General features: G+C 40.8%; 1 protein-coding gene across 2 annotated transcripts in view; it reads right to left on the bottom strand.

Moving 5' to 3' along the window:
• The window catches only part of LOC122787495 (smoothelin-like protein 2), a 391,980-nt gene that overhangs the window by 74,095 nt on the left and 296,328 nt on the right, over positions 1 to 21,557 (bottom strand). For both annotated transcript variants that reach the window (XM_044054241.1, XM_044054242.1), the window contains exon 3: positions 14,834 to 15,076. In XM_044054241.1, coding sequence (XP_043910176.1) covers positions 14,834 to 15,076 — 243 coding nt within the window. The remainder of the gene's footprint in view (positions 1 to 14,833; positions 15,077 to 21,557) is intronic.

The raw sequence follows: 21,557 nt of genomic DNA, 5'->3' as shown, positions 1-21,557 counted from the left end.
CTACTCAAAGTGCAAAAAGATACAAAATGGTCTAAAGAAAATGTTGAGGTCAGGTAAAACACCTGGCAAGTAAGCCTTTTAGTGGAAATTCATTAAAAAAGGCTTTTATAAGAGAGGACACAAATATTTATTTGTGATTATCTTTTAGTAGTCTCATTATGGATTAGGGACTAACCTCCAAGAAACAGAAGATATTAGTCATTTTACAGTTATATATAAACCAATTCCAGGTATTATTCAATAGAAAACACCAAAAGCTCCAAAAAGTCAAGTGAATGTTTTTGACATTTGGAGATTGAAGGGTTAAATAAGTTAATGAAGTATTTAATTGATGTGTGTATTTAAAGGATGGGTTTATATGATTGTTTGTCCCACTGAAGGCGAATTGCCGAGGTACCAGGACATATGCAGTATATGGATTAAAGTTTTTTCATCCTATTACTTGACTTTTTGGAGTTTTTGGTGTTTTCTATTGCCATTGGTGTTGGAGTTGTATGTTTTTGCCAGGTATTATTCAAGTCTGATGACCTACAAAACCCATGAAAAACGAAGAAGTCAAAATAAGGTATTTTAATACAGTGAAAAGGGAATGAAGTGCATTTACAGATCTTAGTTCCTTCTCTTTGTGCTCATAACATCCATCTTTAACAGCTACAGACTACCAGCTGAGTTGTATTTTATTTATTTATTTGTTTACTGGGAAAGTCCGACTTGTAAAGAAGCCAATTTTCAGCGAAAGCCCGGGGAAAAATGCTCCAGATGCAAGTCTTTGTAAAGTGGGAGGAAACTGGACCCAGAGAAAACCCACACAAATGCAGGGAGGACATGCAGACTACGCACAAAAGGCACCCTAGACAAGAATCAAACCAGAGAACCTCTTGCTGTGAGGCGACAATGCTACTGTTGCACCACTGCACCGTGCAGTAGTAGTAGTGCTTTAAACTCAATAGACCAGTCATTTTAAACATCAATAAATCTGCAGAAATGCTCACCATTTATTAGCTTTGTTAAAATTAGTCACCAGTTTCAGTTGATCAGTTTAGCCATGATTTAACAAGGCCATTTTAAAGAAACTTTTTAACAAGCTAAAATAAGTGGCAAATTGCTTATTATAGGATTCATGCCTAGCACAACCTTTTTCTTGACATACACGTAATATTTGTGTCAGTAGCACATACTTTGCTCTGCACTTAATTGTGAACATACGTTTTCATTTGTAGGTGCCTCCACTTTAGTTTAGTCTGGAAGGTAGCACAAAGGATTAAGGCTATGAGCTGTCAATAAGCTGCCTTCTGTTTTCCAGAGTTTGAGTCCCTCAACTGCCAGTTTGCTTTCTGTGTAACTTTTAACAAGTCAGATAACTAGACAGTGTCCTGGGACAATAGGTTAGGCTTTTAAAAGGTCCTCTTGCCCCGGTGCTTAGTAACTACCTATGAATCAATGAATCATCTGTCAGTTTAATTTGAACAGACTACACTCTGATCACTGAAATTTTATATAAGTAGTTCTCAGTTCCACATAAAAATATGCCAGGCTGGCAGAAAACTGCTACTATTACCTGGGATCATACAATATCTTATTGCAACTCTGTCTTCACATGCCTTTCTTCTGGATAAATTGAACTACCTTCATGCCAAGTATTTCTCAAGGTTTCAGAGGACATTGTAAGTGGCTTTTTTAAATAACTAGGCTCAGCTTGTTGAATAAGTTCTATGATTCTGGAAGGTAGTTTGCAGACTGCTGGGTATTGTTAAGCATCTCATTCTCATATCCCCAGCATGTAGCTGCACCAAAATTATCATTTTTATATATAAATGTCACTGCATTTATTCTTAATCTCACTAGATATCAACTCCACTTTTGTCCTTTTGTTGCAAAATTGCTCCAAGTTATAGTTAACACTCTGAGTACATTGTAAAGAAAAACGAGGATGATGTCTGGAACTTTATATTCTATTACTGTAACTTGGCTGTAGAACTATTCCATAATACCTGTTAAATTTATATATTATTTTGCAATGTATTTTGTATGTAGAGCTTTTCTTCCATTTCCTGTACAGAAAATGGGTTCCAAACCATCTCGACAATTCTGTTTAAACTTAAATAAAAATAGTAAAATAAAAAAAAATTGGACAAGCTATCTGAAATATTTTAGGAAAAAAAAATACATTTCTTTTAATTAAGTTTCTTCTTTTTTTTTTTTTTGACTCCATGGAAGTTTCATTCAGGGATTAGCAGATCGAGCACATGGTCATGGTGGAGTACAATAATCCTGCTGATTACATACACCTCCCTGATCACACCCCTATGTGAACTGCAACATCACAGCAATCTCGTGGTGTGCCTCTACTGAAAGGGACTACCCCATATAGGCAGACAGCCATAACTTCACCAGTAGATTCCCTTTGCTGTCTCAAGGAGGTACGATATTCAAGATCGAACATGAACTGTGGTACTGTTAGAAGGTTTAGAAGAGACTGCAAGGACAGAACAAGGCTCATACTCTCTCTCTCCTGATTTTTAATCCCTATCACAGAGAACATATACGTCACAGTGCCTTCCTCCCACTTTGCAAGCCCTTGTGTTTTTTTGCTGCTCCCAGTCACCATTATGTGCTACTATCAGAGTTGACAGAGCCTTGTCCCTTCCCTAAGGTAAAAGAATCGCCATAAGCACATGACCTTTTCCCTCTCCAGCCAGCAAATCATCCAACTGGATTTATCACTGAACCCTGGTCATTCATATCATAACTAGAATCAAAACCTCTGTACCAGTGGTTGGCTTAATATTTAAAAAAAAAATACTGGCTCTGTAGTGCGTAAACCCTGACCCAGATTACACCCCAGATTACACAGGTTCTTGTTTATTCCCTAGATGATTCCAGTTCAGCTAGTGGCTTTTATATACTGGAAATGCCAATGGGTAAGGAAGGAATGAGGGCTGATGCCAACTCGCATCCCAGGGGAAAGGGCTGGAAGTCCTGCAGATGGCTAAACAAGATGGCTACTTAGGGATGGGTCACCTGCATGGGGGTATAATAGAATGGTCAAAGTACTGGTAGAAGCATCCAAAAAGAAAACCACTAAACCTTGCTAGATGATGGCTGGAATCCCAGACTTTTGTATCCCTCACTGCCAGGGCTTGGGAGGAATTAATGCACCTATATTGTTAGAGGGATCACTTGCCATGGGGTAACAGGGGCCAAAAAATATTTTAAAACTTAAAAAGAAATAGATTTCTTATTTGTATTGCTACTTAATTATGTCAGTATTAAAATTGGAAAGATGTTTATGTTGGAGTGGGGTGCACCAGGTACCCACCCACAGATAAACTCGTGGAGATAAGTTTCTCTACAGGGGTGTTGAAGAAATGCAGTCTTCTGTTGCTTACAGTCCTCAGTTCTGCACTGTAAAACACAAGGAAATGACAAAAAGTCCTCCAAACTTTCAATGGAAGAAGGAAATGGTGTACTGAGGTAATGAGTTAGTTTACATGGAGTTTGCTCCATGACAACATATTGTTGTAAAAGGAGTGGATTTCTAATGAAGGTCTAGAGGGACAGGCAATTCAGTAGTTGGACCAACAACTTACAGCATACCCTTTTGTAAAGTATTTGGATACAAATTGTATAGAAACACCACCGATATAAAACTTTTCTTGACACAGAACTAGGAAAGATGTCATGGGACAAAACATAAGACAGACAGGGATGGAGCGTAAAAAGAAAAGACATGCAAGGATGGGGGCAAAGGTTAATACACCTATCACTGAGAAACCATTTCATATCAGTGGTTATAGATACTATGGGTATAATGAGTGTTGCAGGTATTTTTTTTTTTTTTTTTTGAGCAGAAAATTATGCTACTGGGTGCTTTGGCTTCTTCTATTGAAGCATAAAAGTAGTAAATGCTTTAACTTGCATTCTTTAGAAAATAAGATTTTTCAAAAGAAGATCTGATAGACAGACACACAGAAATGCCAACTTAAAATCTGAACTTTTAATATAGCTGTGGAAGAATTGTGCTGTTTGAGCAACACTCCTTACTACTGACAAAGTTTGCAGTTGTTAGAGCTGTTCAGTTCTGCCTTCAGAAATGCTAACAGTAATTGCACACAAGTAAAAGACAGATATAACCAAGTACTTAACCACATCTCCTAAATGCCTTAGCTAAGGTGCTGGATGAAGAAATGTTATTTGGAGTGGACGTCAGTATACAGTCTAGTTTGAATAGTTTATTATTAGGATTATTACTGGCCGAGGTTGAGGTGGTCTGGTGAAGCCAAATAGATTAAAAGATATTGAGAATGTCAGAATTAAAAGTGAACCAGTCAATGTTGATGTCTCCTAAGATGATTGTTTCATATGAACTATTAGTTGCTGTTCAAGACAGTACCCAAGAATCAGCTATGTTGCTGTATAGCCATACAGTGACAGAAACATTGGATTTTACTTGTTTTGAGTAGAAGGTTGAAAGTAACTTTTCTGGAAAACAAGATGGAATATGTTCGAAGTTTCAGACAACTGGTAGGACTGGTATGGCAATACTTAGCTGTGGATGAGCAGCAACAGGAAGCAAGATACGACTGCAGCTCAGTGGCCAGAACATTCATGTTGGGCAGGGGATAACGGTGACCATCCCTGTCCAGCAGAACAAGCTACAAGTCCTAGGAGTAGCCCTTTAGTATCACAAAGGATGTGAATGGTGTTAATTTTCAGGAAGAATTATTAAACAGGGGTCAGAAGCCTAAAATATACTATGCAAACATATAACGGAAATGCTTAGACCTTCATTATAGGTAATTATTCACAGAAACATATTGGTGGGATTCCTTTGTCCATCTTGTAAGTAAGGTTTAGCCAGAAACTTTTGTGGATGAAATAGTAATGTGAAATAAATTGTGTAGAAAGGAAAGAGGGTATTTTTTACCACCCTTCACATGATGGAACATTGTATACAGCTGTAAGTAGTAATGTTTTGCAATGGGGTGGTGGTAATCAAAATAAACCAAGCTCTGTTCTTGAAAAAAAATTTGTGAAACAGTACTTTGCTAACAACTTCTTTTCTCCTTGATATGCAGTGAATCTGTATGTGGAATATAATATATACCTGCCTCTTGAAAAGATCAAAACAGTTGCCAAATTTGATTGAAAACTGTTGATGTTGTATTTACTCTACTTGGGTTCAGCATTTCTTCTCACAGGTACCCTGCAGCTAACAGATATACAGCAACTACAAGGGATGCAACCTTACCCTTCACTCTAATGGCAGCAACTGTATAAGCAAGACAGTCATGAGATATCTGGCATGCACTACAGTCATGTGATACCTGGCATGCACTACAGTCATGTGATACCTGGCATGCACTAGCCTTATGACATTCTTAAAGATGCTGGATTACACATCATAACCTCCCCCATAAGTTTAAGGCCTGCATTGTGAAAGCATTTTTTTTATATATAAAACAGATGAAGGCAAAATGGTACCACATACCTTGACCTGGCCAAAGCTTTTGACAATTCCCCACTCAGGTGTCATAGAAAAGATAAATAAAATAAGATTAAACCCCTATGTCACCCACTGGATTGCCAACTGGTGCACAGATAGGATGTAGGAAATCAAAATAGAGGAAATTACCTCCACAAAGATATCCACTTGCCAGTGGAGTCCCTCAGGGTTATGTGCTGGGACTCTCCTGTTTGGCATCTACTTTTCTAAAGTAAAAGCCAATACCAAAGGGCTCTGGCTGACTACATGTGCAGATGACTCCAAACTAGGAACAGTCATTAAATCCCCAAATAAGTTAGCCATCCTGCAGGATGGTTTATCTCAAATAAATAACTGGTGCCATAATCACAGACAGAAATTAAATGCCAAAAAAATGTATTACTGTATCCTTTGGGAATCATCTACCCCAGGAAAATATCACATTAACAATACACCCTTAAGAGTTCACTCACTTGTTCAGGACTTGGGAACTTATGTGGACAGTGACCTAACTTTTGACCAACATGTGTCCATTCTTGTAATACAGTCTTTCTATAGTGCACAGTGTATAAACAAAGGGATTGTGTGTAAATCTAGGGATGTCATTGCCCCCCTTTATTCAGCCCACATTAGATCAATATAATACCCCCTGTAGCATGCATCTGTCCTGACACATGCAACAACTGAAATGCCCACAGAGATACCTTACTAAATGGATAAAAGGCCCAAACAACATGTCCTACATGGGCCAACCCAAAGCCCTGTCACTATGCTCAGTATTCCACAGACTGCTAAGAGGTGACCTGTGCTTGGCAGAGAAGGCAACCTCATGCCCATTGATGTGATTTTACTGCACATCAACAAGTAAAATGGCATCAGAAATAATAACTTGGTCTAGGGTCTAAACCTCTTCTGCTACATTAGCTGAATGGTTTGGAATGACAGGTATATATCTCAGAGAATACTGCTGACCTTGAACAGACTCCCTGTTCGCATAAAACAATGTTCATCTCTGTCTATATTCAAGTGCAACTTGGATCTATGGATGGGAAACAAAAAATGTATCTCAGGACTGCCCCCATCATACTAATGGACACAAGGAGCTCCTATAGGCTTTATGTCATGCATGGGTCCTCTCATATAATCTTGGTATGATCCCAGTTATTCTCATTAGGGATTATATATATAAAATCATCAACCATGGGATAGGTAAGGTCAGTATCTATCCAAATGGGATAGGTTAATACGAGCACAAAAAGGGAAAATGGCTTGGCTTGGAATGGCCCACATAGGCTGCTATCCTAGTACTTACCTATGAACCTACATAGACACACATGCACACACACTTATTACATACACATAGTTATATAAAGATATATATATATATATTGTGTGTATGAACCATAGCTAGCCAACAAGTTTTTGCAAGCTTCAAGACCATGTTAATTAGATAAGGTGTACTCATCAAACTGGTTACAGACAGTGGTACCCATTTCGTATCTGGGCTCCTGCAAGCTGGTAAAGAGTACTGCTTCATGCATGCTATGGCAAGTCCTCACTGTCTGCAGTCTGATGGAGCTGCTGAGGAAGATGTTAAATTATTGAACAGATCATTTGACAACCTGATCCAAACGGATCTATCATGCTTACCACGTTATGTCACAGAGTGCCACAGGAGTAAGCCTTGCACAGTTAACACTTGGAACACAAATAAGGACAAACATGCCTACGCTAGAATCTAAGACTAAAGCAAAAACATCCACTTCAGAAAAGTCATGATAAATGACTACAGAGCAAAGGAATCCAAGTGTTTTTATGACGATATTGTACCCCAATTCTACAAATCCTTCATCCAGGCCAACCAATGCACCTTACCTGTGAGGAGGATAGAAAGTGGAAAACGCATAGTGTTGCAATAGAAAAAGAGATGATGAACCAGGTCCTACATGATGCAAACTGAAAATGACTCCAAATTGTCTCAAGTCCAAGCGCTGTTGGTTCGAGTGTAACTGCTCCTGATTCAGCCCAGATTATTCCAATGAGAGAAATTCGATGAAAGTCAAAATGCATTTGTAGTAATTGCTTGTCTAATCCTTTTTCTTCCACATCATCCACTCCAGTAAGGACTACTGAAAGTGATTGTGAAGTTAGAATGTCATCATGATATCATGAATATAATCACATCCAGTGGGCAGATAAGTGAATGATTTCTTCTCTTGCATATAACTACAGTATAGTTAAAATTTGCTTAGCTACTGCATACGTAATGTAAAAACTGCTGTGTCTTTAAGACCTATGCAGTCTTGTTATACATTCAGTCTGATGTGCAAGTTGTACTACTGGAGTTCTGAAATCAAGCATTTTTGCTATGTTGCCATTTTGTGACTTATAAAAACAGCTGCTTTACTTCAAATGATGGAGTCTGCTGCCCTTCTCATCACTGAATAAGATGACTGGCTACCCGTGTTAGGTACTGTGACAATAAGCACAGTAAATATTCACAGAATATATTGAGGAAGCACTTAATGCTGTCCAGGCTTTACAGACATTGAATTCCATGCAGAGACTGCAATAATGACTTGCTGTGCAGGAATGTTTCCCTTCAGAAGGCTTGTGCAAAAGAATACCATAGACATATCTAAGAATGCATTAGAGTCCTCCGATAACTTACATTCAGTAGCACATCTGTTCATTAAACAGGTAAACAAAAATTTCATAAGAAACCTAATATGGAGGCATGTAACCTAATAGGGAAGCATAAGGGGTTGGTGGGGGGAGACGACTTACACTAGAAGGACAGCAAGGACATGAAAGGGTGAAGGAAAAAGGAAATCATGAAGAGAAACCTACACTGCCACTCATTTTTCAACTTCACGATGCAGGATTTGCCCATAAATGACACAGTTGACTGACATAAGTACATTTTGCCAGGAGTGGTAAAATCCTGCCCCATCCAAAATAGGGTAGCAATTGATGGTGCGAACAGTGTTATTTATTTAAATTTGATTACTGGGGGACAACAATGATCAAACAATGATTAAATTACAGGCTAAGCCTGGGTTACATCATAATATAATAAAATAATGTATGGTATACAAACAGTGGTTTAACAGTTGGCATTAATAGTTAAGGCCTTTGCCTCCCATGCACAAGGTATAGGGCTTAATCCTTACTTCTGGCCAATGCTTGCATGGAGTTTTCATGTCCCCCTCTGCGTCTCTGTGGAGTTCCTCCTCCCACCTCCCAAAAACATGCTGTGTGTTTCCACCTCAAACTCACCCAAAAATGAAGCTGTGGGCAGCAGCATACACTCTAGATGATGTATATGGGGGAAAAGTTGCACAGACCAACCACTCTGGGCTTCAGCTGTGGTTGCAGTATCCTCATGACAGGAAAAGAAAGATCACAGACTGTTTCATGTCAGAGCTAGCCACTAAACAGTGTAAAAATTGGCTGTAAGTAATTTGGTCATGTTGTTGAATGCCGTCAAAAATGGATAAGGGTAATTTGCCTGTGATAAGTGTGATGAGGACCCAGCCTACTCCAACTTATGCCAGAGACCCATTATAACAGTGGGAGGGGTGTATGTGCTACTACTGGCCATAGTGTGCATCTGCCATAAAGTCCAGCAGCCCTAGCTCAATAAGCTACTGGCAGGCTGGTGTCCAATTGCCCGACCTGGATTAGCCCTGATGAGCAAAAGCCAGACATTAAACCAACCAGCCTCCCAAACATGAACTAAGAATTGCTACATTCATTGCAAGTTGACTGACAGGATGCAGTTTGGAAGTGGATGACATGATGGTATGGAGGAAGCTGCACATCCTATGTATCCAGAAGACAAGATGGAAGGGCAGTGCAGTGAAACTACCTAGTGTGGGAATTGTGGTGAGGGAGAGGCTTCTGAAGTCAGTACATCAGAATTAGTGACAGACTCATGACACTCACACTCTGGTGTAAGGATAGGACACCATTCATAATTTCAGCCTATGCCCCACAGCAGGGTTATGATAGTGAGGAAAATAGTGCATTCAGTCAGCAGATGCAGGACATGCTAGATAAAGCATGGCAACAGGAATTGGTGTTAATAATGGGTGACCTAAATGCTTACATCAGGTCAGACAGAGGAGGATATGAGGACTGCCTGGATCCACATTGCTGGGGCAACAGGAATAAAGGAGAGGTCATTCTAGACAACTGTCTGAAAAATGGCTTGATGGTTACAAACACATGGTTCAGCAAGAGAAAGAATCACAAGATCACATCCAAGAGTGGCCAACATGCAACCCACTAGATTTCCTCCTAGTAAGGAGAGGGCATTGGGGGTAGCATCAGCAATTGCAAAGTCACCCCCACTGAAACAGACAGCCAACAGCATAAACCACTGGTTGGCACAGTCACCTGTAAGCAGTTGTCAGAGAAGGATCTAAGGTCAACAGAGACTAGGCTGAAGACCTGGAAGTTGACTGACAGAAAGCACAGGAGTTTAAGGAATTACTTAGGGCTCTAGCACCACAGGAAGAAGAGGAATTTGGTGGAGGTGAAGAATAGTAGGACCTCGAAACATTGTGTGTGTGAAGACTATAGAACAGATATACAGCTGAGTTAAGTATGGAAATAAGGTACATAAGAAAAGCTGGTGGTGGAATGCTGAATTCCAGGAAGTCACTACAAGAAAGAAGTGCAGGAAAAAGTGGGAGACAGAAAAGATGGACCAGGCTAAGAAGGAATACTGGTTGGCTAGCAAAGAGGCAGAGAGGAATTGCAGTAGTGCAGAACAAAGCATCACTGGCACTCTAGCAGTTTCCTGAAAATGACTCGGTAGATGGCATAAAGAAACTCGACAAGGTTGCAAGGCAAAGAGAAAGATAAATAGAATAGTCAGACACCCTTCATAAGGGATGCCAGCAACAATCTGCTCACTAGTCTATTAGCTGGTTCATTTCCAGAGAATATTAGCATGGCAAGGTCTTCAGAAACAGACACCTGTATATTTCAGAAGTTTAAAGAAGATAATCTTACAAAAGGTGTAGGTTCCAGAAATAATAAAATTGTCAGCATGAAGTAGAGCTTCCCTTACTGCTTAAATATACACAGAACAGTTCTTTCAAGGCAATCAGCATAGGTGCCATGCACAGCAATAATCAAAAACTAATGTGAAATAAGGAGAATTCTCCAAAACTGTCAAATATTAACTCCATTTCAGATCTACAAATGTGGTCACTTTCCCTTGGTCCATATGCCCAAGAACCCAATTTGTTAGTATGCAGAGTGCATAAAGTCCAGGTATGAAGGCATGCTGGATGAATTCCTGCAATACTCATTTTCCTTATATAAATCACTGGTTAGCTACCTGACTTTCCAGAGTACTCACTGTATGTGGAAGTAAAGATATCGGACAATATTTTTCGACAACAGGTGCAAAACGTTTGGAGTAGATCAGCACTTCTTTGGATATACTTTGAAGTTTTCACCAGAGAAAGAAATACATGGCAAAGTGGTTCACTTTAGTTCTGCTACTAGCTAGACATATATCTAACCATAAATTTTTTTCTCACAAATCACATTTTTAAAAGCTGCTTTCTTAGAACAACTTACCCATTCCTTCCAGTTGTCTGAAGGTATCTACCATAAATCTCTGTCTTTGTCTGCCTTAATGCCCACATATTAACTACTGCGATCTTTCATTCATGGTGGGCTACCACACAAAGTTTTTAAATAGTCACTTTTATTTCAAGGCATATAAAACATAATGCATTTGATTTTGGCACTGCCTATCCCCCCACCCCCACCCCCCCAGTAAAACCATACAGCTACATCAAACTGTCACTGATTTCTCTTTTATTTAAAATTACATTTTTAGTGGTGTAGCAGATAGTGCTGTTTCTTCACAGCAAGAGGTTCCCTGGTTTGATTCTCAGCTGGGGTGCCTCCTGTGTGGAGTTTACAGTAAGTGGAAGACCCACTAAATTAGCCATAGGAGTGAGTGTGCATGCGAGTGTCTGGTGTGGAAGAACTACTGGGGCAGGACTGGCCACCTGGTGGGGTAAAAGGTGACTTCAGATGACTGCCACTGTTGAAGTTACACCCTGACCCTATGTGCAAAAATGGGAAAAAGAGGTTGTGGATGGATGGGTGGATGGAGGTACTTGCTATACTTATTCAAGCTACTGACTATTATACTGGAAAGCATTCTTTATCTGTTCAAGAATGACTATTAGTGCATGAAGATGCATTCCACATTCCAAAGACATGCAGCAGGTGAATTGGACACACTAAATTGGCCCTGGGTGCGAGTGTGTGTGCAAGTGAGTGGTATGGATGAATTACCATGGAAGGGCTAGCCACCCAGTGATGTAAACCTTGGCTCAAGACGATTGTCACTTTTGAAGTGACAACCTGGCCCCGTGTGCAAATGGGAAAAAGGGGGTTGAGGATGGATGGATGCATTCTATTCCTAAGTAATAACAATGACACAGCATTTTTTTTACTTTAGCCTAATGGTTATTTACTGACCATTTTGTTGAAGCAATTTTTACAGGCTGTTTGCAAAACTACTCAGTCCACCTTTATTTTTTCACCTTGTTCACGGGAGAACAACAGGCACGCAATAAACGAAAGCCTGGTTGACAGGTCTACACTGTGGCCATCTGACATTGTAATGTTTCTGTACTGTTACACATGTTGATCCAAAAACACAAGAACTAATGACTTAATTCAGCCAGATTTTAACTATTTGTTTCCTATTCCTGGGTCTCCAGCAGTCATACAAAGTATACGAGACTTATGCTCTAGGACTGTTTCAGCTCTTGTATGTAGTTTATTTAATAGCCAGTAAATATCAAAAGAATTATATTTAGGTTCACATAGAGCTAAGCATTGTTAAAACACCAAGAATTACAAAAGCTAAAATAATGAAAACATAGCTTTCACTCATCACTTATGTCTGACTCTTAATCGTCTGGATTACTCATAGGCTTTCAGTTAGGAATGGGTGTTGAGGCTGAAAAATGGAGTTCTGCCTAATAAGAAATGCACTATATGTGACAGATAAGGAAAAAGAGAACCAGTATCTGAATAATAAATTATATTAATTTCCTTGTTTACATCACTTATTTGAAAGATTAACAAATGTAGTCTGATAGCTACTACAGAAACAACTGAGAAATAATATTTTCTGTCAGATGGGCACTCTCCCTTTTGCTTATGGATGATAATACAATGGACATTACTGCAGTAAAAATGGATCTGAAGTGTAATTCAGAGAATATGACATTTGCCAAGTTTTAAAATGATTTCTTCTCCATCTGTGCAATGTTCCAAACTAATAATGTTCATTAATGTCAATTTTTTCCTGACATGCAGCTTAAAGATTGCAATTTGATACACACAATCTCTTCAGTTAAGACGGTTTTCTTTTTAATTGTTACACTCTTCTGGACACAGTCCCACAGTTTTGTTTTGTAAACTCAAGTTTCTGTTGCACACAAACCAGCTTACTATATGTATGTACGAGTTATTAGGCTTAAAGCTGCAGTTTTCATGTAGTGCACATCTCTTGGCATACATGTAGATTACCCTGAATGCACTTCTTTTTCTGTATTTTCCTTCTTTTTTTGCAATACTTGGGCTGACCTAATGACTAGTTTTATTTCCCAGCAAAAGCTCTCAGTGCTGCATACCCAACTGGAGCTAAAGCTCCCTCTGAAACCAATTATGTCCAAACTGAAGTACTTCTTCTCTGCAGATATACAATACGATGGTCTTAGTTTTTGTCTCTTTCTCTCTCTGTTCTGAAGTGTAATAGAATTAAAGTGTACCAAACATTAAGGATCAAATTTATGCATTTTTCCAATGACAACATATAACAATATTTTTGCATTTAACTATGCTTTTATTAATATTAAACATTAACTAAGCATTTTCTATGCATGGTGGGACACACCGAGGTTTTTCATGAGGTCATTCTGTGGCTCTCTGCCCCATTACATTGATTGGTCATGCAATAAACTAGCCTGAAGTACACACCTGTTTTAGCATGAGGAGTGGCTGCAGTGTTTCTCAACATATATTCCTTAGGTTTCAGAGCATGTTGTATAAATAAAATTATACACGTACCACACACATACTATAACGCAACTATTAGATGTCATTAACCCATGGCAAAATAAATCACCGTAAAAAGAGCAGCTATTTGGAAATCTTTTTGCAGCAAAACAGCAGCTATTTCGGACTCTTTTTGCACCAGACAGCTCAAGAGCAAATAAAGCCTTTGCATCTTAAAAATAGGAACCGTCTTATATTTGGCTATACAGTTGTGGGAACCAAGGCAAATCAAGGTCACATAACTTGTTAAAGGTCACGCACACTGGGACTGAATCCAAGGGCTAGACACTGATATGAAATGCAATATTAAATACGGTTTAAAGAGAAAACAGGAAGAAGTGCATACTGTGTATGCATGCAGGCTTTTCTCTCTCTCGATGTGCGTGGTATTTGTATTATATGCCTGTATATAACAATATTTCATGCACACATGTATCATATGGGTAAGGTGTTCATCAGATCTGACAGGCAGAGCAACAGTGACTGAAGTGAAGACTTGGGTATAGGAAGAATTCCGAAAGACCATGGAGAATAATTTTTGCAGACTCTTAAAAAAGTACTAACAAACCATCTGGTAATGCAGGAGAGAATGGCTGGGCCTGGATAGAGAATTGCTGAACTCAGACTGGGACACAAATTGGAGGTGGAACATTTTAAGGAACTTCTGAATGTAGTGGTCATGCTCACCACTGTGGAAACATTACCAGAAGAAACTAATGGGAGTTTACATATTTCAGTAATTAAGATCATTATGCAGTTAAACAGTTCTGCTGTCATAAGGCTGCTTTATGGACCTGGACAGTATGTATAATCATGCACTCCAGAATGCCTTCTGGGAACATACTGTAACAGCACAGAGTTTTCAGGCATTACTGCATGTGATTGGTCCTTGTTTTTATGGAGAGAAAATTCTCTCCACATACAGTCTAAAATTGAATGCATTCAAAGTGGGCTTAGATGTCTAGGCAAAAATAATGTTTGCACAGAATTCTGAATGGGGAGGTGACAGTTGGATTTTTGTTTGCATATGATGAAGCCCTCTTAGCCTTAGAGACTGCTAACTCTGCTATTGATTGCAACGACCCTCTCCTGAGTAGCCGGGATAATGATTACAAACTTACTAAATTCTATAACTGTATTTTAATTGCTCAGGAAAACAGACAGCCACTGACAATTATACAGTCACACTAACCACATTAACTTTCTGAGACCTTGAATTAACTGCTACTATTTTTCACTTACTTGGCTTATTCAGATATTCTAGTCCGGCCTCCTGATAGCTCTTACTGTGCAATGACTGGCTACTAAATTCACTACTGGCTGCTGAAGTAGCTGATGTTTCTGCTGAAAACCTCTCCGACATTCGTGTCACTGCAGTCACCGGCAAGTGAGGCATTTGACTGGCTGGTGAGCTGTGAACCTGCGTTGTAGAGTGGGAAACCTGATGCTGTGGTGAGGTAACTGCATGTGATGGTCTGACATGGTCTGGTGATAAAAAAATAAAAATAAAAGGCATACAGTATTAGTAGAGTAAACGCTATATTTTACTCCGCAATGATTCTTTATAAAATACACTGTTGCATTCTGGAAACTAGCTGATTTTTCCAAATACAAATATGTAGATCTGTTCCAGAAATAAAATATATAATGGTTTACAGCAATGTAAGTATTGATCTGATATTGTTAATCCTCATTCATTCCTTACGCCTGGGTTATCGGTTCTGAATTCGGAACCGAGCCGGCCATCTTCCAAGCTCGCAACAGCCACAAACTCTCAAGTTAATCTCTTACCCACAATTCCCCTCCCCCTGTTACCTTAGATTTCGTTTGCCACGTCGCCATTCAGTCATGTCAAGCCACTTCTCTTGAGATAAGTAAAAAGTACAGTTTTGTACCTACCATAAATGTAGATGTTCGAAGATCCACATTGCTGCAGTCCTTACATATGGGTAGTCCGCTGTCCTCGGTCGGCCCGAATACCAAAGTATTAGGCTGACGTCGGTCAAGGCGCTTAAAACTGACATCAGGACGTCAGGGTACAAAAGCGCATGACCGACGTCATTTCCTCAGTCTTTTCTTGCCCCAGATGTCAGAAGGCCCTAACAAGACAGGCCAAAGCCAAAAACCAGCAAAACCCAACCAACCACCCATGCACTAACCATATTTACAATATGTACAACACAAACCACACCACCACCTTCAACAACAGAGGGGAAGGAGGGAGGGTAAATTGGACTGCAGCAATGTGGATCTTCGAACATCTACATTTATGGTAGGTACAAAACTGTACTATGTTCTTCATCTCACATTGCTGCAGTCCTTACATATGGGTAGAATCTCAAAGCAGAGGTAAGGGAGGATGGCAAAACTATAAAGCATTAGGAGCTGCCAACATGCCTTGTAAAATTGCAGTTGCAAATCCAGCCCTAGATTTAGAGTAAAGTGGAAGGTGGTAATGCTTAGAGAAAGTATGCACTGAACTCCAAGTAGCTGCTTCCAAAATATCTTTAGTAGCCACCCCTTAAAAAGCTGTAGAAGTGGCAGTAGCCCTAGTGGAATGAGGCCTAATCCCAGCTGGAATCTCCTTACCATGATGGGAATAACAGAAAGCAATACAAAACCAATCCACTTAGAAATAGTTTGTTTTGAAACAGGTTTGCCCTGAGAACCCAAAGCAAAAGAAACAAACAACTGCTGAGACTGCCTGAACCCTTTAGTTCTGCTCAAATAATATCGCAACTGTCTGTGAATATCCAAAGTGTGCAAAATCTTTTCCCCTTTATTTTGGGGGTTTGCATAAAAAGTAGGCAAATGAATAGTTTGGTTTAAAGCCACACTAGAAACCACTTTAGGCATAAAAGAAGGGTTAGTACGCAAAGACACCCTATCCTTGTGGAAAATTAAGAAAGGCTCAACTGCCATAAGGGCCTGTAATTCAGAAATCCTTCTCGCAGAGGTAATGGCCAACAAAAAAGCAGTCTTCCAAGATAAATATTTCAACTCTGCCGATGCTGCAGGCTCAAAAGGTTGTAGAGTGAGTTTCTCCAACACAAAATTGAGATCCCAAGCAGGAGTAGGAGCTCTACGTGGGGGTCTTATATTCTTTGTCCCTCTAAGGAATTGCTTAAACAAAGGCTGAGAAAATAATGGTGGGTCACAGTCATAGTGAGCAGAGATTGCTGCAGCATGAACCTTTATAGAGGAGAAGGACAAACCTTTGTCCAATAACTCAGTAAGGTATTGAAGCGCCACACTTAAATTAGGTTTAGAAACATCAAAGTCCTTTGCTGTACTCCAAAATAAAAATCTCCTCCATTTATCTGCGTAAACTTTCCTTGTACTAGGCCTTCTGGCCTCCAAAATAACATTCAAAACTTGTTGTGGAAGCTGAGACCCTCCAGGGTTTAAACCAGAATATGCCAGGCTGTCAGATGTAGAGAATGAAGTTTGACATTGAGTAAATGACCGTTCTCCTGAGACAGCAGGTGAGGAATCGAAGGCAAAGGCCATGGAGGCTCCTGTACCAGACTTCTCAGTAATGGGTACCAGTGCTGTCGAGGCCAATCTGGAGATATTAAAATCATGTTTGGCTTGTCCTGTCTGACCTTCAGCAGTACCTTTGGGAGGAGAGGCAGAGGAGGAAAGGCATACACGTGAAGATTGCTCCAATTGAATGAGAGAGCATCCACTTTCCAAGCTGAGGGATGAAACCTTTTTGTGCAAAACTTTGGCAGCTGGTAATTTAGTGGAGAAGCGAACAGATCTATGTCTGGAGTTCCCCATAACACTGTCAACCTCTGGAATACATGAGGATCCAATTTCCACTCGTGGGGATCCATAATTTGTCTGCTCAACACATCTGCTAAGGAGTTCTGTGCTCCTGGCAGAAACCTTGCCTGAAGATTTAGCTGTAAACTGAGAGCAGTCTCCCACAAAATCATTGCTTGTCTGCATAGAGGATAAGAATCGTTCCCCTTGCTTGTTGATGTACCACATGACAGTTGTGTTGTCTGTTTGAATCAACACCTGCCCTGGAAGAAGTAAATCCTTGAAAGCTATCAATGCAAATTGGACTGCTAACATCTCCTTCAAGTTGATATGTAGATGTTGAAGTCTGGCAGGCCACGTGTCTTGTATCCATTTTCCATTTAGATGAGCTCCCCAAGCTTTGTCTGAGGCATCTGTCGTTAAAATCTGACTCGCCTCTGGCCGGGTCACAGAGAGTCCCTTGTTTAGGTGACATTCCTGAGCCCACCACAAAAATTCCTTTTGAATGCAAGGTATTATTTGAATGACAGTGTCGAAATATTGGCAGTGCTGTGTCCATACATTCTTGAGATACCATTGTAGCTTCCTCATATGCAGTTTGGCATTGGGAAGTACCAGAATACAAGATGCCATGAACCCCAAGGCTTGAAGGACTGTCCTTGCAGTCAGCCTGGACTGATGAGACAACTGGTGGAAGTAAAGAGAAAGATTCTTTTGTTTGTCCGGGGTCAAAAAGGCCATCTGGGATGCTGTATTCAGTCTCACACCCAGAAAGCACATGTCCTGAGAGGGTACTAGACTGGACTTTATTTCGTTCACAGAATACCCCAGGCATCTTAACACTGCCATCACATACTGTAAATGATGAAGAAGTTCGTCCTTTTCTTGGGCCAGTATCAGGCAATCGTCCAAATAAGGATAGATCTGTATTCCTCTTAGCCTGAAGAAAGCTACCACTGGAGCCAGAACCTTCGTGAACACTCTGGGCAGTAGATAAGCCAAAGGGCAATGCAGAGAACTGATAATGTGAAGTCCCAGCCCGAAAACGCAGATACTTCCTGCAACTGGGCCTGATAGGAACATGAAGGTAAGCCTCTTTGAGATCCAGAGTCACCATCCAGTGATCTTTGCCCAGCAGAGGTAAAAGCTGTTGTAACGTTAACATTTTGAACTTGGGAATGTCCAGATATGTGTTGAGGATGGATAAATCCAAAATTGGTCTCCACGTGTTTCCTTTCTTTGGTACTAGAAACAGGCGAGAATAAAATCCTAGGCCCACTTCTGGCAGAGGAACCGTTTGTATGGCCCCTATTTGAAGTAGTAAAGAAATTTGCTTGCGAGCCTCTAGTCTTTGCTGAGGAGGAACGTCCGGCATGCCTTTGAAAGGAGGCAAGGTATGGAAATAAAACTTGTAACCCTGGTGTATGATATCCAATACCCATTTGTCTTGGGTAATCAACATCCAATTTTCCTTGAAGAGTGCTAACCTTCCTCCCAAAGGTGCTGCCAGGCAAGAAGGATCTGGCAGCTGAAAAAGTAGGTCATTGGGCCTGTTTACGTAAGGACTGGCCCCTGCCCTCACCAAGATTGTGCAGGTGAACTCCCTGTTCTAGGCCTGAAAGAACTCTGAGCTCTGCCCCTACCACGTCTAGATCTACCCCTAGACTGAGAATCATAAGAAGGATACGTCCACCCCTTAGCAGGCCAATTCCTACTAAACTTGGAGGCTGAACTTGCAAAAATCCTTAACAGCCTGCATAGACTTAGCCTTGTCTTCCATTTTCTTCAAGACTGATTCCACAGGTGAACCAAACAACACATCAGACTGCAAAGGAGCATCCAAAATCCTTGTCTTAACATGGTCAGATAAATTCTGATCCTTTAACCAGGCGTGCCTGCGAAGAACTGAGCCAGTGGCAGCCACCCTAGACGAGGCCTGCACAGCATCAAAACCACACTGTAATGAATGCTTACCCACTTGTTCAGAGACATGCACCAAATCTTGCAACTCTTTACACTCAATGCCTTCCGCCAGAGCATCCACCTTAGACTTCAATTGAGAAAGAAGAAAGTTTTGATATTTCAACATATGAAACTGGCAATTCAAAGCCCTCATAGCTAAGGTAGAAGATGTATAGACCTTCTTTCCCCATCTATCCAAAGCTCTGGCTTCTTTATCTAGAGGAACCGGATTTTTACAACAGAGGCCTTGACACCCTTAGGTCCCTGACTAATAGTTTCTGGGTCCGCCCTAGGACTCTTATAAAGATATTTATGAGCCTCAGGCACCCTGTAATACCTATCCAGTTTAACAGGAGCAGGAGGCAGAGAATCAGGATTAAGTGAAGCCTCTGCAAACACATCTTCCACAACATCCAGAACAGGGGTATAGCCAAGGGCCTATGCTGGGGTAACAGCAAAAACTCCCTAAGCCTTTTCCTAGAATCAGAGAAGTCCTGACCTTCCCACTTAAAATGTTCCCTCATAGAATGAAGTGTCTCTGAGAAAGAAAAATCCTCTGGAGGAGAAGCAGAAGGAGTGGAATCATCTGCATCAGAATCAGAATAAGGAGAATACTCCTGCAAGTCTTCAGCTGAAGACTCTGAAATATCCGAAGCCTGCTCAAAACTTCCCAACTCTGGCTCCACCCTAGGCCTCTTATCAGGAGGGGGCATAGAACCTCTAATCAGAGTAATTAAATCTTCTGCCATTTCAAGCATGTGCTTCTTAGGCACAGACCCTGCTGAACTAGGAGTGACACCAACAGAAGCTGAAACTGGCCTGCCTCTGGGAGAAGCCTTGGAAACAGAAGGAGAAGGCCTAACCACCCTAGGAAGGGAGGGGAGTACAGTAACTTGGGAAGCCCCTTCAGCCTGACCTGCCTCCTGAGAAACCACCTCCTGCAAAATCAAAGTCTCCCCCTGAGACTCCAGAGAAGTCTCCGTCGGAACCACCGGTTCCACTGAAGCCTCTAAAGAACCGGCGTCCAGAACGGACGACTCATCTTGCCTGGGTTTAACTGTTTTGTCTTTGCGCTTCTTGAGAAGCGGGCGCCGGAGAATCCGACGGCATATTATAATTGCACCGCTTCCCAAAGACCAGCCTAGCACAATCCAACCTTCGCAATAGTGCGTTTATTGAACCTAGCACAAAGCGACACCCAACAACGTCGTGCTCAGGCCCCAAACAAGGAATACACAAAGAATGATAATCCCTATGCGGTATCTGTTTCCCACAAGAAATACAGTTATTCACTTTTTCTGACATCCGGTAAAACACTGAGGCAAGAAAAAAACAAAATAATCCCCAACGGGGTACTTAGCCAACTTGGATTCGGTCTGAAACTCCGAATTCGAAAAATTTCAGAACGCCGAACGGCACTTGCAACGCTGCTTCTGCATCGGACCATGTGGCAAAAAAGACTGAGGAAATGACGTCGGTCATGCGCTTTTGTACCCTGATGTCCTGATGTCAGTTTTAAGCGCCTTGACCGACGTCAGCCTAATACTTTGGTATTCGGGCCGACCGAGGACAGCGGACTACCCATATGTAAGGACTGCAGCAATGTGAGATGAAGAACACCTTCTTTGATAATACATAATCGTATTGCAGTTCTCAGTTCAAATTTTGTTAAACAGTTATCTCTTACCCTATCGCATCTAGTGACTCTATTTTGTTTTTTTTTCTAGCCCTTCTTTCTTCTTACCGTGAGGTAACTCCTTTACCATCATTGGTAAAACCTTTCCTGCTTTACCTTCGGGTATTTCTCGTACTATTGTTGGTACCTTCTTCCTTCCTTTCCTTTATTCCTCCTTCCTACCATGGCAGAGAAAAAAGGTGGTCCGGGACTTAAATGCTGTGTGGATTGTGGGCATAAATTGCCTATTTTGGATGCACATGTATTCTGTGTTTACTGTTTGGGTGTGCCTCACTTGAGTGTTGACCCGCCTTGCAGGATTTGTGCTAACTTTTCTAACAGGACTTTGGTGGAAAGGAAAAATAAACTGATTATAAAAGGACTACTTAAATCTTCCTTTTCAGAGGCTATTTCTGGGTCAGAGGCTTCAACCCCTCCTAGTTCCCATAAGAAAAGAGATGAACACAAGAAGGCCAAGTCTCTTCCGTCGTCTCCTGCTGGGGACCACCAGGAACCGAGACCTAAGAAGGCCAAACTTTCTAGTTCGGATTTGACTTCCTC

The sequence above is a fragment of the Protopterus annectens genome, chromosome 13.part0, assembly GCF_019279795.1.
Source record: "Protopterus annectens isolate FY-2018-M chromosome 13.part0, PAN1.0, whole genome shotgun sequence".
NCBI lineage: Eukaryota > Metazoa > Chordata > Ceratodontiformes > Protopteridae > Protopterus > Protopterus annectens.
The sequence above is the reverse complement of the archived record's forward strand: the minus strand, read 5'-3'. Positions and strand labels throughout refer to the sequence as shown.